The sequence below is a fragment of the Triticum aestivum genome, chromosome 1B (assembly GCF_018294505.1).
Source record: "Triticum aestivum cultivar Chinese Spring chromosome 1B, IWGSC CS RefSeq v2.1, whole genome shotgun sequence".
In the NCBI taxonomy this organism is placed as follows: domain Eukaryota; kingdom Viridiplantae; phylum Streptophyta; class Magnoliopsida; order Poales; family Poaceae; genus Triticum; species Triticum aestivum.
The window spans coordinates 620,507,193-620,519,013 of record NC_057795.1 but is presented as its reverse complement, the minus strand read 5'-3'; the positions used below and the strand labels follow the sequence as shown (position 1 = coordinate 620,519,013).

At 48.0% G+C, this 11,821-nt stretch overlaps 1 protein-coding gene, 1 long non-coding RNA gene, 4 other non-coding genes and 2 pseudogenes across 8 annotated transcripts in view; 7 read left to right on the top strand and 1 right to left on the bottom strand.

Annotated features, from left to right (window-relative positions):
• The first annotated feature begins 820 nt into the window (after positions 1 to 820).
• LOC123142938 (putative aminoacrylate hydrolase RutD) lies at positions 821 to 4,076 on the top strand. 2 transcript variants are annotated; one of them, XM_044561665.1, is made up of 9 exons: positions 821 to 1,250; positions 1,347 to 1,596; positions 1,930 to 2,113; positions 2,248 to 2,343; positions 2,449 to 2,502; positions 2,911 to 3,059; positions 3,176 to 3,293; positions 3,680 to 3,767; positions 3,990 to 4,076. In XM_044561665.1, exons 1-9 carry the CDS (start codon positions 1,142 to 1,144, stop codon positions 4,073 to 4,075), a joined length of 1,134 nt encoding a protein of 377 aa, XP_044417600.1. In that variant the 5' UTR covers positions 821 to 1,141; the 3' UTR covers position 4,076. The 2 variants fall into 2 exon arrangements, with proteins under 2 accessions (XP_044417600.1, XP_044417593.1); XM_044561658.1 differs by having other exon boundaries at positions 3,864 to 4,076.
• On the bottom strand, positions 3,075 to 6,568 carry LOC123142958 (uncharacterized). Its single transcript, XR_006470653.1, has 2 exons — positions 4,884 to 6,568; positions 3,075 to 4,652 (listed from the first exon to the last, which is right to left on the bottom strand). It is a non-coding gene; the product is annotated as an uncharacterized lncRNA (long non-coding RNA).
• A 33-nt stretch (positions 6,569 to 6,601) lies between these two features.
• LOC123142950 (60S ribosomal protein L28-1-like) overlaps positions 6,602 to 11,821 on the top strand; it is a 6,471-nt pseudogene continuing 1,251 nt past the window's right edge. The window contains exons 1-4 of the transcript XR_006470649.1: positions 6,602 to 6,800; positions 10,013 to 10,077; positions 10,557 to 10,714; positions 10,810 to 10,976. The product of XR_006470649.1 is annotated as a 60S ribosomal protein L28-1-like (transcript). The remainder of the gene's footprint in view (positions 6,801 to 10,012; positions 10,078 to 10,556; positions 10,715 to 10,809; positions 10,977 to 11,821) is intronic.
• Positions 11,138 to 11,225, top strand: LOC123150956 (small nucleolar RNA R24). The gene has a single exon (XR_006475429.1). It is a non-coding gene; the product is annotated as a small nucleolar RNA R24 (small nucleolar RNA).
• On the top strand, positions 11,280 to 11,362 carry LOC123150960 (uncharacterized; annotated as a pseudogene).
• On the top strand, positions 11,418 to 11,508 carry LOC123150951 (small nucleolar RNA R24). Its single transcript, XR_006475427.1, has one exon. It is a non-coding gene; the product is annotated as a small nucleolar RNA R24 (small nucleolar RNA).
• LOC123150905 (small nucleolar RNA R24) lies at positions 11,563 to 11,653 on the top strand. Its single transcript, XR_006475411.1, has one exon. It is a non-coding gene; the product is annotated as a small nucleolar RNA R24 (small nucleolar RNA).
• LOC123150922 (small nucleolar RNA R24) lies at positions 11,708 to 11,799 on the top strand. The gene has a single exon (XR_006475419.1). It is a non-coding gene; the product is annotated as a small nucleolar RNA R24 (small nucleolar RNA).

Below are 11,821 nucleotides of genomic sequence, written 5' to 3'. Positions count from 1 at the left end.
AGCAGGGGGAGTAGCAAGATCTCCATCATCCCTTCTCGCGGCATGGTGCAAACCATACCCTGGGGTCACAGACCCGCTCATAGCTGAAGCTCTTGCCCTACGCGATGGGAGTGATCTTCGCACACCTCAGAGGCTATGCTGAAGTGGTGCCTGAGTCTGATAATTTGGAGATTGTGAATCTCTGGAACTCGCGCCACACCTCCCGTACAGTGGTGGCGCCTATCTTTTCAGAAATTGGGGAGCGTGTTCCTTCTTTTAAGTCTTTTGTAGTTCAGCATGTTGGTAGGGCAGCTAATGTCTGTGCTCATCTTTGTGCGAAGCAAGCAAACACTTTAGATTACAGAATGTTGGTTTAATTCTACCCAAGTTTTCTTGTAACCAGCCTCTCAGCAGATTTTGCTGGAGCTGTTAGTGTTGAATAAAGAGCTCCCAAATTTCCCTGCAAAAAAAAAAGACCCGGCCGAGTATTTATTTAATGATCGCACAGCACAACCAGACAAGGCACCACCGCTTCCCGATCGATCGATCGATCATCATTCATCATCATCGTCGCGGCGGCTTTATCCAACCACAAGTTCGTCCATCCACCAAAACAAAAACAAACAGCACAGCGCCACTCCCTGCCGCCGATCAAACCACTCACCAGCACGCTCACGAAAAAGAATCGCCACCCAAAAATCGTGGACCTCAACCCCACACTCCCATCTTCCCGCCGCGAGCGAGCGAGCGCGTCCCCTTTGACTCAGCAGACGGCGACACCACCCGCCGACGTGTCTCCGCCGGCGCGTATCCATCCATCCACGTGTTCCAGGGGCGGGCGGGAGGGAATCCGTCTCCCCCTCCTTCCTCCTCCACACCCGTTTCCCTCGCGCCCCCGGCTCCGCCCGGCTGTACGACTCCGGCTCTCGGGCGGCTATAAATCGCCCGCCCTTTCCCTCCCGAGCTCCACTCCGTTTCCCCCTCGTTTTAAATCCGATTCGGCCCCCGATTCGGCAAACCCAGCCCGACCCAACCCACCTGTTCCCCAGTAACGAGAAGCTAAATAAATCCATAAATCCCTGGTAGAGAGAGGGGAGGGAGAGAAGCCAGGCGATCGATCCCGGCGGCGGCGAGAGGCGAGGAAAGGCGACCGGCGAAGCAAATGCCTTACTGCGAGGTGGACCGGTACCAGGCCGGCGACAAGTGGGAGGGCGTCCGCCTCTTCTACCGCCGCTACGGCCGCGGCGCCACCAAGGTGCTCCTCGTCATCGGTAAGCACGCCGCCCCAAAAATCCCTTTCCTTTCTCCGGCGCGATGTTCTTCTCCTTCGCAGGAACTTTTCTCTGAGAAATGGTTCCTCGTTTCAGGTTTGGCGGGGACGCACGACTCGTGGGGCCCGCAGATAAGGGGGCTGACCGGGTCCATGGAGCCGGCCGACGGCGGCGACGAGCCCGAGCCCGCCGCGCGGACGGACGAGGAGGCCGGCGCCCCCGCCGACGCGCCGGCGCCGGCGACGGCGACGGAGGAGGAGGACGTCGGCGAGGGCATCGAGGTCTGCTGCTTCGACAACCGCGGCGTCGGCCGCAGCACCATCCCCCCGCACAAATCCTACTACTCGTGAGTTTTTCTCCGGCTCCATCATCGCCTTAGATCCAAATTTCCGTCGGTTTCGACGATCGGCCGGCAGGGTTAGGTAGACGACATTGCTCCTCCTTCGAGATCCGCAAGGAAGATTGTAGCTTTCGGCGAGAATAAATGCACGTTTTACTCGATTCATCCTCCCTTTCTTCGCGATTGCTTTCATTCATGAGAAAATAATACTAGTAGTATAGTACCACGCGTGCGGCTGAGGAAGAAACAGAGGGCGCCATCTTCCTCCATGAAACGCGTTGAGAAGTCAAACAAACGATGGTTCTCTCTACTGACCGTGTGAACGACCTTCTCTTTCAGGACATCGATCATGGCGAGGGACGCTCTGGCCTTGATGGACCATCTGGGGTGGAAGAAGGCCCACGTCTTCGGCCACTCCATGGGTGCGATGATCTCCTGCAAGCTCGCGGCGTTGGCGCCTCACCGGCTGTCCTCGCTGGCGTTGCTGAACGTCACCGGCGGTGGGATGGAGTGTTTCCCCAAGGTACTGTGATGTTGCAACCTGCTTACTCATTTGGGAAGTTCTGAGGACCTGAAAACAAGCCGAGGGGTTACTTTGTTTGAGATGAGGAACTTTGCAAGTGCTGAAATCTGACTGATATGCTGTCAATTTTTCAGGTAGATGCACAGATGCTATCTCTCGCGTTCCGGTTCTTAAGGGCGAGAACACCGGAGCAAAGAGCTCTAGTCGACTTGGAAACCCACTATACCAAGGTGAGAAATTGAGGATGCACTGTCTGTCCTTGCCTGAATAATGTGCAAACCGGTTTGTCTGTATATGTTTTTCGTTTCCAGTGGTAACATGTCACTCAAATGCAGGAATACCTCGACGAGGAAGTTGAATCCTGCACAAGGAGAGCGATCCTATATAAGGTGAATGTCATATATACTTGCACAGAATATTCATTATTCTTCCTGCTAGTTTTACCGTGTGCATCAGACAATTTTTTTGGATTATATTTGTTGCTTATCATGCTGTTTGCTGGGGGTTGTCCTGTTAAGGAGGTCATTCAAGAATTCGTTAAGGAGGTCATTCAAGAATTCTGTTAAAAGTATCTCATAGATGTCTGGCTAGGCCTTCTTTTTGTGGAAGTTTGGCATCATGCTTTTGCATTCCCCTATTTAGAATATAAAGACAATGCACTGCATAGGGATAAACTGTTGGATCTTTTGTTTGGAAGAAAGGAAGCTTTTGTTGTACCCACTTCGGAACATTGTCTGCGTACATTTGGCTCCTTTTGTTGTGGAAATTTCATCTCCACTTGTACATTGAACTTTCAGGAATATGTGAAAGGCATATCATCTTCAGGGATGCAATCTAATTGCGGGTTTGAAGGTCAAATTAACGCATGCTGGACTCACAAAGTGACAACTAAAGAGCTAGATACAATACGTGCTGCCGGTTTCCTAGTTTCAGTTATTCATGGAAGGTTAGTCAGTTGAAATATCGAAGATGATATGCATCCATTTTTCAATCTGCAGGCATAATGTGTGTTGCCTATTTCTTTTCAAGTGTATTGCTCACACCTTGCTTTACAAATGGCAGACATGATATTATTGCGCAAGTATGTCATGCGAGGCGGCTTGCACAAAGGCTTCTTCCTGTTGCTAGAATGGTAGATCTTCATGGTGCACATCTAGTCAGCCATGAAAGACCACAAGAGGTAAGCATCAAGCTTGGTAAAATAGTAAAGCTGGGTAGATCGAATCATCAAAATACTCAGAACTATTGCAAACCGGGCAAATAATTTCAATAGAGTTGTCAGAGATGTATATAGTTACAATAAGGCATCTTAGCAGACTGGCCATGGAGACTCTTTTCAGACCATTTGACATCTAGGATGGCTTCTTTTTGTTCCAAAGAGAGCCTTACGATTTACAGTAAAGCGTACGATTGAAATATTGATACAACTAGGGTGTCATCAACTCCATGTTCCAAAGAAAACAAGAAATACAGTTGTGATAATGATTATTGATTTCTCCTCTCATTCATGTCTACGAGCAACTGTAAAAAGCACAAGAAACTGATGTAACTGTGAATCTACGACAGGTCAACAACGCGCTGATGGACCTGATAAAGGCCACCAAGTCGGCGACGGCGCCGCACGAGTGGTCGTCCCAGCCAGAAAACACATCAGGTATGCTCAACAACCGGCTGCTGAACGCCGCAAAATTCTTTGGAAGGCTATGTTGGAAGGCACACCTCTTACGCTGACCCCCTTTACCACCACCAGAAACCGGTGCCCTTATTTCTGCAAGGCCTGTAACCCTCACGATACGAACAGGCGAAGCCGGCAACGCCGCCGTAGCAGTGTATAACCTACTTGCAAAGTTGCAACTAAGCTTTCTTTATGTCATAGGCCTGATAGTGATGGCGTTTGAGCATGTGAGGAACATTGTAAGAGTAACGAAGCCTGTGAGGGTCGCGGCGATCGAGTCATCATAAGGTAAAGAAGCTCTTCCTCCACTACATATACATAGGTCGTCGTCATATCTCCTAATTCCTGGCGGATTTGCTTACCGCAGTTGGTGTGTTTGATTTTGCAGAAACGAAAGAGATGTGTAAATTATACCCCGAAAAGCCGGCGAGGAGATCATATTTCATGTCTCCTCCGTATACCATCCGTGGAGATGAGACGGATTTAGAGTAGCATCCCCGCAAGAATTGAACCTATTTTCCCTCCTCCTCCCTTGAGAAGGCCCTCTGCTCTCGGCGGAAACGACATTTCGAGACTGGAGAACAGAGGAGGTGTACCTGCGTTGCGCACCTGGGCAGAAGCGTCACAGGGCGTGAGTGGTGATTGAGATGAGCCGCCATACATTGTATTAGCTCGGAGAGAGCAGATGGATGTACCTTGTGTGATGAGTGTAATTAAGCTGTGACCGATATGTACACGGCCGCATGTTGCGTTGCGTGTACTCCAATGTTGTGCTGTGATTATCCCTTTGAATAAATCGACTCGATCTTCACCACTTCGATGTAACCTTCTGGTGTAGTTGAATATTTTCTTTCCTGTGCAACACTGGCATATACACCATCCGTTTTTAAATACAATACCTTTTAGAGATTTCAATATGGACTATATACGAAGTATACAGGAAAATTAAAAAAGTTGCACGCCCGGCTTTGAGGAACACACGTACACACGCCGTCATGGTTGAAGAAAGGGTGGATCGATGGAAAGGAATGCTCAAAAGCTTGACCAAGTAAAATAAATCCTTTGGAAATCACGGACAAGATCATTTGATCTTACCTCGGCGAGCGAAAGAGCGGCGGCCTTTTTCTTCTTCCTGGTGCCATACGAGCTGGACTGTTGCGCCGGGGCAACATATTTCTTGACTGGGGGTTCCTTCCTTTTATCAAAGGCCCCCTTCCCTTGCCTGCTCCTGCTGATCCTGATCATACTCCAGCTCCAAAATGAAGGTGGTTGGAACCATGACACATGTGTCTGCTTGCTTCATCTCTCCGTGTCTATGCATATATGCCATCAAATTAATGCCTAGGTCACTGCTGTCCTCCGATATCAGTGCTCCGCTGAGAGTGTAAGGCTGGTCGTAATGCTAGTACCATAGCTAGTATCATGCATGCCAACTAGGCAATTTTGATGAGGTGTCATAGCATTAAATGAAGAAAAAGAGGGTGTAGTATCATAATCATGATACCGTATCATATTAAATGCTATACTATTTTGTGTCATGCATGGCAATAAATAAATTACTACATGATACTAATATATAATACTATGCATTAGAGAGGTAGTATCATACACATGATACTAGTGTATGATACTACCCATTACAACCAGCCTAAATGGAGGCCAAACCGCACATCGAAACTGGAAACGACCAGTACCTAGGTGTACCAGGCAGACAGCATCGACCAAAAATAATTAAGCAAGAAACATTTCACTTTCGCGTTGGTGGAAGCCAGGGCTTGTTCTGAAGTAAGAACTTGTGATGCACGGAAAAGAAAGCCGCTCCTCTGCAAGACTGGAACAAATTATCAGTTCCAGCCATTCTGTCAAGATGTAGCTCAAGTCTGAACTAACTGAATGATGGCAAGATGCGGAAGACCGGCCCAAAGTAATGGGAAGAACGATGCGAGGTTCTCTCCAGACTGCACATGACCGACCAAAACAGCAGGGCTGAAAGGCTGAAACTAGCTAGCGAGAAATTCAGTCACACTGAAACAAGAAGAGGAGGCAGGCAGGAGAAATACGGCACGCAGCTGCCATGTAGAGTACGTACGTGCTCTAGAACAGACACAGTCCGCCTTTCACCATCCTGCTCTGGAACGAGTCAGCACGTGCGATCCTCGTAGGAGGAGGAGGAGCAGCAGCAGCACAGATGTAACTAGTCCTTCCAAAGCAAGGAGCGAGCGAGCGGCACGTCGGGACATAACCACTCGTCACTCGAGCCGATCAATCATGTTCATGTAGGTAGGCCGTGCGACAGACAACACAACATACATGAACATGGCACGGAAATATATGCTGCTAACAAGCATGGCTCCATTCAATCCATGTACGTAGTACCAAGCGATGCAGATAAACTGACCTGGCGGACGGAGGGGTGATGGGCGACGGCGCCTCGGCCGCTCCCGGCGACCGGCGAATGAGGCGAGCTCCGGAGAAGAGAGCGAGAGGCGCACGGCAGGGGCGGGAGAGGAAGAGGAAGAGGAAGACGAGTGCGGGTGGCCGTGCACTGCAAGGCAAAAGGCAAGAGAGAAAGCGGACGGTACATTCGCTCTCCTCGCAGAAATATTCGCTCTCGCGGGACGGGAGGGGATATTCGCCGGCGCGCACGGAATAATAATCCGGAGTGCGTCTCTTCCGCTCGAGGGCGCCTGCAGAGCTGGGCCGTGGGCCTCTCTCCCTGTCAGAGCGGGCGGGCCGGGCGGGTGCGGCGTTCTTTTTCAGTGGAGTGAGAGGTTGGGCCTACGAGGCACGCGCCTCTCTCCTCACTCGCTCGGCCCCTCCCTCTCCCCCATTCTACCCAGTCCACTCACCCACCCGTGCCCGTGCCCGTGCCCGGCGACGACGGCGAGGAGGAACCAAGGAAGAGAAAGAAAGGGGATCGCGGAGCAGCAGCCATGGGCGTGATGGGCAGGCTCAAGATCTTCGTCGTCAAGGAGCCCGTCGTCGCCGCCTCCTGCCTCATCGCCGGATTCGGTACCCCCGCCGCGCCCCTCCCCTCTCCCACCCATACCCTTGGTGCCCCGTGCAGACCTACCTGTACGCGCGCGCGCGCGCATCGCTCGCCTTCATTTCTCCTCGCGCGAGTTTGCCTAGATGGATTTCTGAGGAGGGGCGGGGGGATTGGCCCTCGAGGATAGATCGTGGACGGATGGCGACGCGTCCATGCGTTCTCGGCCTGCCAATGTTCGTTAGATCTAGGATTCTCGCTGTCCCGCGGATGCGTGCCCCCGTCGCAATTCATGGGCGATACATTTACATGCGCCGCATACATAAAGATCCAACTACTGCTATGCTATCCAACCAAATAGTAGCAGGCAGGGGCCAAGGACGCTTCGATGTCTTCTACATTCATCAGCGTCAATATCAATGACATTTGCACACATCAACTGTGCCTCTGGGACTCATGTCAAAATGTACTTGTGCTGAGCTGCGCTATAGTACTATTTATTTTGACTTAACTCTGGAAGATTTACTCCGTCTTGTACGTATAGCGACCAACTATACACCATTTACCAGACACGCCTTCTGCTATTTCTGTCCATTGATGGAATGTGACTACAGCTTGGCACATATGAGCTGACTATTTAGCACTGGGGGTGACTTAGCTAGACTATGTGCAACCGCTTCCTTGGGAACTGGTGAATCAGACTATTTCTTTCACAATTTACACTTGGCTGTTTGCATGCGACATGTTGTTTACTGCTTAATATGAGGAAAAAAAACAGATCGGATCTTTAACTGTTTAATATTTGCTTTATGTGTTAGATTCCATCTTATCCAATAGACGAGTAGACCCTATTACTACCAGATTATGACACCTCACAGCTCCACCCCGATGTATGTCATTAGTTGTTTGTATCTCTATACGTCTCGATATCGGTCATGATTGCTGTTCGTTCGTTAAATTCATAATTGATGAGAGTTACCTCTGTATTTTATCCATGTCATGACTTCCTTAGTTATATTTGTCAGTTGATCTTAGCGGAATTTGTCCAGCAATCTGTGTGTTAAATTGAACAGCCATAGTTGAAGCATTTTACTGGAACTTAGTTGCAGGTGTACGGTAATATCAGTTCCTTTTTCTTCCAAGGGTTTGCTTAGTTTCTCCTTCATTGAAGCCTTCATGACCACATAACAGCCATTGTTGCATATGCTCTAGGCGTGGAGGAGGTGTCTGTTCTTCATTTTTCTTCTTCTCTTCTTCTTTGCAACCGGATTCATTTTGTTTAGAACTAGTGTGGTCAAATTTAGTGTGCTGCATCACAAACAGTGGGCAGCAATTATTTTCGATTCTACTTTTCAACCAAAAAGCTAAACGCATAAATCCTCGAAACCAAAAACATGTCGTCTGTTGTGCCCCAACTAGTATTTAGTCAAACTGCATGCTTTTGTGGTGCAGTATATCTGTTGGATGGGCATAACCATTTTGAGTAGTGGGCAGTTGTTACGCTTTAAGGTCATGAACCAACCATTCACACGTTTCTCTGACAGTGCAAGTTTAGTGCATGGTTTGTAAGATCTACTGATTTGGCTGTGATAGCTTATGTGATCATTGATCGTTGAAAAGCGTAGCTCCCTCCCAGTCTCATCATTCTGCTAAATATCTCATCTGATGCTATGATATGCAATTTCAGGTCTATTTCTTCCAGCGGTTGTTAGGCCAATGTTGGATTCTTGGGAGACTGAGAAAAATGCCAAAACCCCAGTTGAACTAAAAGATGTATGTTGATCCCCTCCACTTTTTATTCGTTTCTCTGTGCTACCACTTCATATAATTACGAAAATCGCATTTATCATTTAGCCCTCTCAAATGTTCTAGCCACACCATTTATCATTTCCCAGTTTTATCATGTTCTTTGTGCACTAGCCAAGATATTGGCGAGTCAGTAAACTTACAAATTAAAGTTTGTGCTCTAATGGGCTACAAACTCCTGGAAAAGAGTACCAAGGGCTCCTTTGTAAATGTGGAATCCCTCGACTCTGGTTGGAATTGAGCTATGTCCCATGAAAATCCTGCTTTCCAGACATGGCTTAAATAGTTGATTGACAGATTTGACTGAATTGCACACGGTATCTTTTGAAACTCTGCATCACACCTTCTGTTGCCAGTCACATGATTTGTCATTTGTCCATCGGACCATTTCCAGGTTCTCATGCTTCTGAGTAATCATGCTGAAATATTGTAGTATCAATCCCCCTCTCTTTCATCCAAACTGTGCTTTTTTATTTACTGAGATGAGTTCGTGCATGCGTGAGCGTTATCCACTCAGACGTTTAACTTTTGTTCTCTTGGTACTTCCGCAGGTGGTCGCAGGTGTCACTGGCAAGAAAGCTTAGTGATCAACGTCTCTTCACTCTGCTGATGTTGTCTACACATTTTGTTCCGCCTGTTTTTGGTGCCCAGACGAGGATGTAGTCGGATCTCGGCCAAAATAATCATTGTGTCTGAACCTATTTTGACCATAGTGCAATGAGATGGACTTGTTGTTTGAGTGGTTCCAAGTTGTAAGAAAGTGAATGCATGGAAGGCCGTTGTTACCCTTTTGATCGAATTTGTGCCATTGTCACTCGTTGTTCTTGATTTGTCTGGCCAAGGCAAAGAATGCTTGGCACTGCGGCTCCACCCCTGTTCCGTCCTAACCCTGTGGATTCAACCCCGAGGCGACGATGAACTTGGTGGACAGCGGTCCTGCTTGCATCAACGATTTGATTGTTAATCTCCCATTTTTATGCACTGTTATAATTGCCCTGCCGGATGTAGGATGAACCACTTTGACGTAGAGGTTGTAGTCTTGTAGAGCAAAGAAAAGAGTTGCCATGTTCTCTTCCCTGTTGACAAGAGAGGATGTGGAGAAGAAGAGGAGGTTGCACTATTTTCTTGATGGGGAAGATTTTTTTTTTTTTTGAGGGAGGAAGATTTTTTTTTTTTTGAGGGAGGAAGATGAGGTTCTATGAATGTCTCCACTTCGTTTTGGGCTGTGCCAATCGCACTGCGATGTCTATGGGCTGGTATTTAGCACGGCCTATTCAATGTACTCTTTTTCAACTAAAATGGGTTCAAAGCTAAAATGGGCTAAAGGCCTCCGGCCCAGCCGACCACACAAAAGCGTGCACCAAACCTAGGGTTTTATGAGCCGCCGCCGAGTATAAAGCGCCGGGCTCCGGGCTGTTCCAACCTTCCGCAGCCACCACCACCCCAACCCAACCCACCGGAGCAGACCAAGGCGGCGCCGCGGCGACCTCATCTCCGGTAAGCGGCGGATCCCGTTCTCCTCTCATGTCCCTCGTACGGATCTCGGAGCTAGCATCGCTGTCTGCTTAGATTCGTCGCCGCATCACCCCGCCAAACCCGTGCGGGTTCTAGGTTCCGCGGTTCTTGATTTCGTCCGCCGTTATAGCATCTCCGTTGGAATTGTTTGGAGTGAGATTTATTTTCCGTTTTGCTTATGCGGTTAGTCCTCGGCTAGATCCCAACCCGCGCTAGAACCGCGCACTATGTTTTCCTCTTGCCAGTGAGATCTGTTCGTGCTTGTCAGTAGTCGATGGGACGCTCAAGCTTCACTGCTGCTTCTGCTGTATATTTTTTGTAACCCATGTTTCCACTTGTAAATCTGCGTCCATTTTTGCATCAAATGGTAGAATGTTGCCTTGTTTCTGTAGGATTAGTGCCTCCTGTTGCTTGTTGCTAGCTGTAGGATCTGACGTTTGGATGTTGTTTTGGTGATGTAGGCCAAGGGAAATGACTACCGTTCCGGGGTCTCTGGTGTGGGAGCTGGTGAAGAAGAACAACTGCTTCTTGATCAAGCAGTTCGGCAACAGCAACGCCAAGGTGCAGTTCAGCAAGGAGCCCAACAACCTCTACAATGTCCACTCCTACAAGTTCTCGGGTCCGTGGCACTTTGCACCGTTTTTAACCCTTCTGTTGTGTTTGTAAGTTTCTCTGCAATGATCTAACTTGCTGTGTGGCTGATGTGGTTTTCAGGCTTGGCGAACAGCAAGACCGTGGCGGTCCAGCCATCAGCAGGAGAGGACAAGGCTGTCATCCTTTCCACGACCAAGACCAAGAAGCAGAACACCCCTGCCAAGCTCCAGCACAAGACTCTGATGCGCAAGGAGTTCCGCAAGATGGCCAAGTCTGTCAAGAACCAGGTATGAACTCCAGAGTTTTGTACTTGAATTGCACTTATGCTTGGCTTCTAAGCTACACCTCTTGTCAGTTCACATGCTTTGCACATGTACTTAAGATTTAGGTTGTATCTCTGTCAAGTTAAGTCTGTTTTGGTCTTTGGGTTTCATTGGTGAGCCAAGGTATTGCTGTGATGAGCCGTAACAATAAGAATACCAAATGATCAATTGGTTATTCGATGAAATATTTTAAACGCTTGGCTTCTGAGCTGAAATTGCTAGGTTATCTTTTTTTGTATGTTTGTGTTTACTTAGCCGCCTTATGTTTTTGCTGTGATGAGACGTAAACACTAGAAAGCCAACTGATCAATTGGTTCTTCAGTGAAATTTACACTTGGCTTCTTAGCTCAACTTGTTAGGGAATCTATTTTATTTTTGTGTTTATGTTTTGTTGCCATCAAGTTTTTTGCCTTGATGAGTCGTAACTCATAAGAAGTCCCAACTGATCAATTGGTCCTTCAATGAAATACTAATTTACGCTTGGCTTCTCAGCTGAACTGTTAGACAATCTGTTTTATTTGTGTGTTTGTATTTTGTTGCTGAACAAAATTTTGCTGTGATGAGCCGTAACACTTCAGAAGTCCCAACCGATCAATTGGTCCTTCAATGAAATACTAATTTACGCTTGGCTTCTGAGCTGAACTGGTAGAGAATCTCTTTTATTTGTGTGTTTGCATTTTGTTGCTGAACAATTTTTTGCTGTGATGAGCCGTAACACTTCAGAAGTCCCAACCGATCAATTGGGTCCTTCAGTGAAATATTCTTTTACGCTTGGCTTCTGAGCTTTACTTGTTAAAGAATCTGTTTTA

What these genes read in the sequence shown, in the direction of transcription:
- LOC123142938 (XM_044561658.1), top strand. Translation starts at nt 1,142, where the DNA reads ATGCCTTACTGCGAGGTGGACCGGTACCAGGCCGGCGACAAGTGGGAG. An exon ending in TGGAAACCCACTATACCAAG is followed by an intron (nt 2,344 to 2,448) that starts GTGAGAAATTGA and finishes ACTCAAATGCAG; the next exon opens with GAATACCTCGACGAGGAAGT. An exon ending in GGAGAGCGATCCTATATAAG is followed by an intron (nt 2,503 to 2,910) that starts GTGAATGTCATA and finishes TTGAACTTTCAG; the next exon opens with GAATATGTGAAAGGCATATC.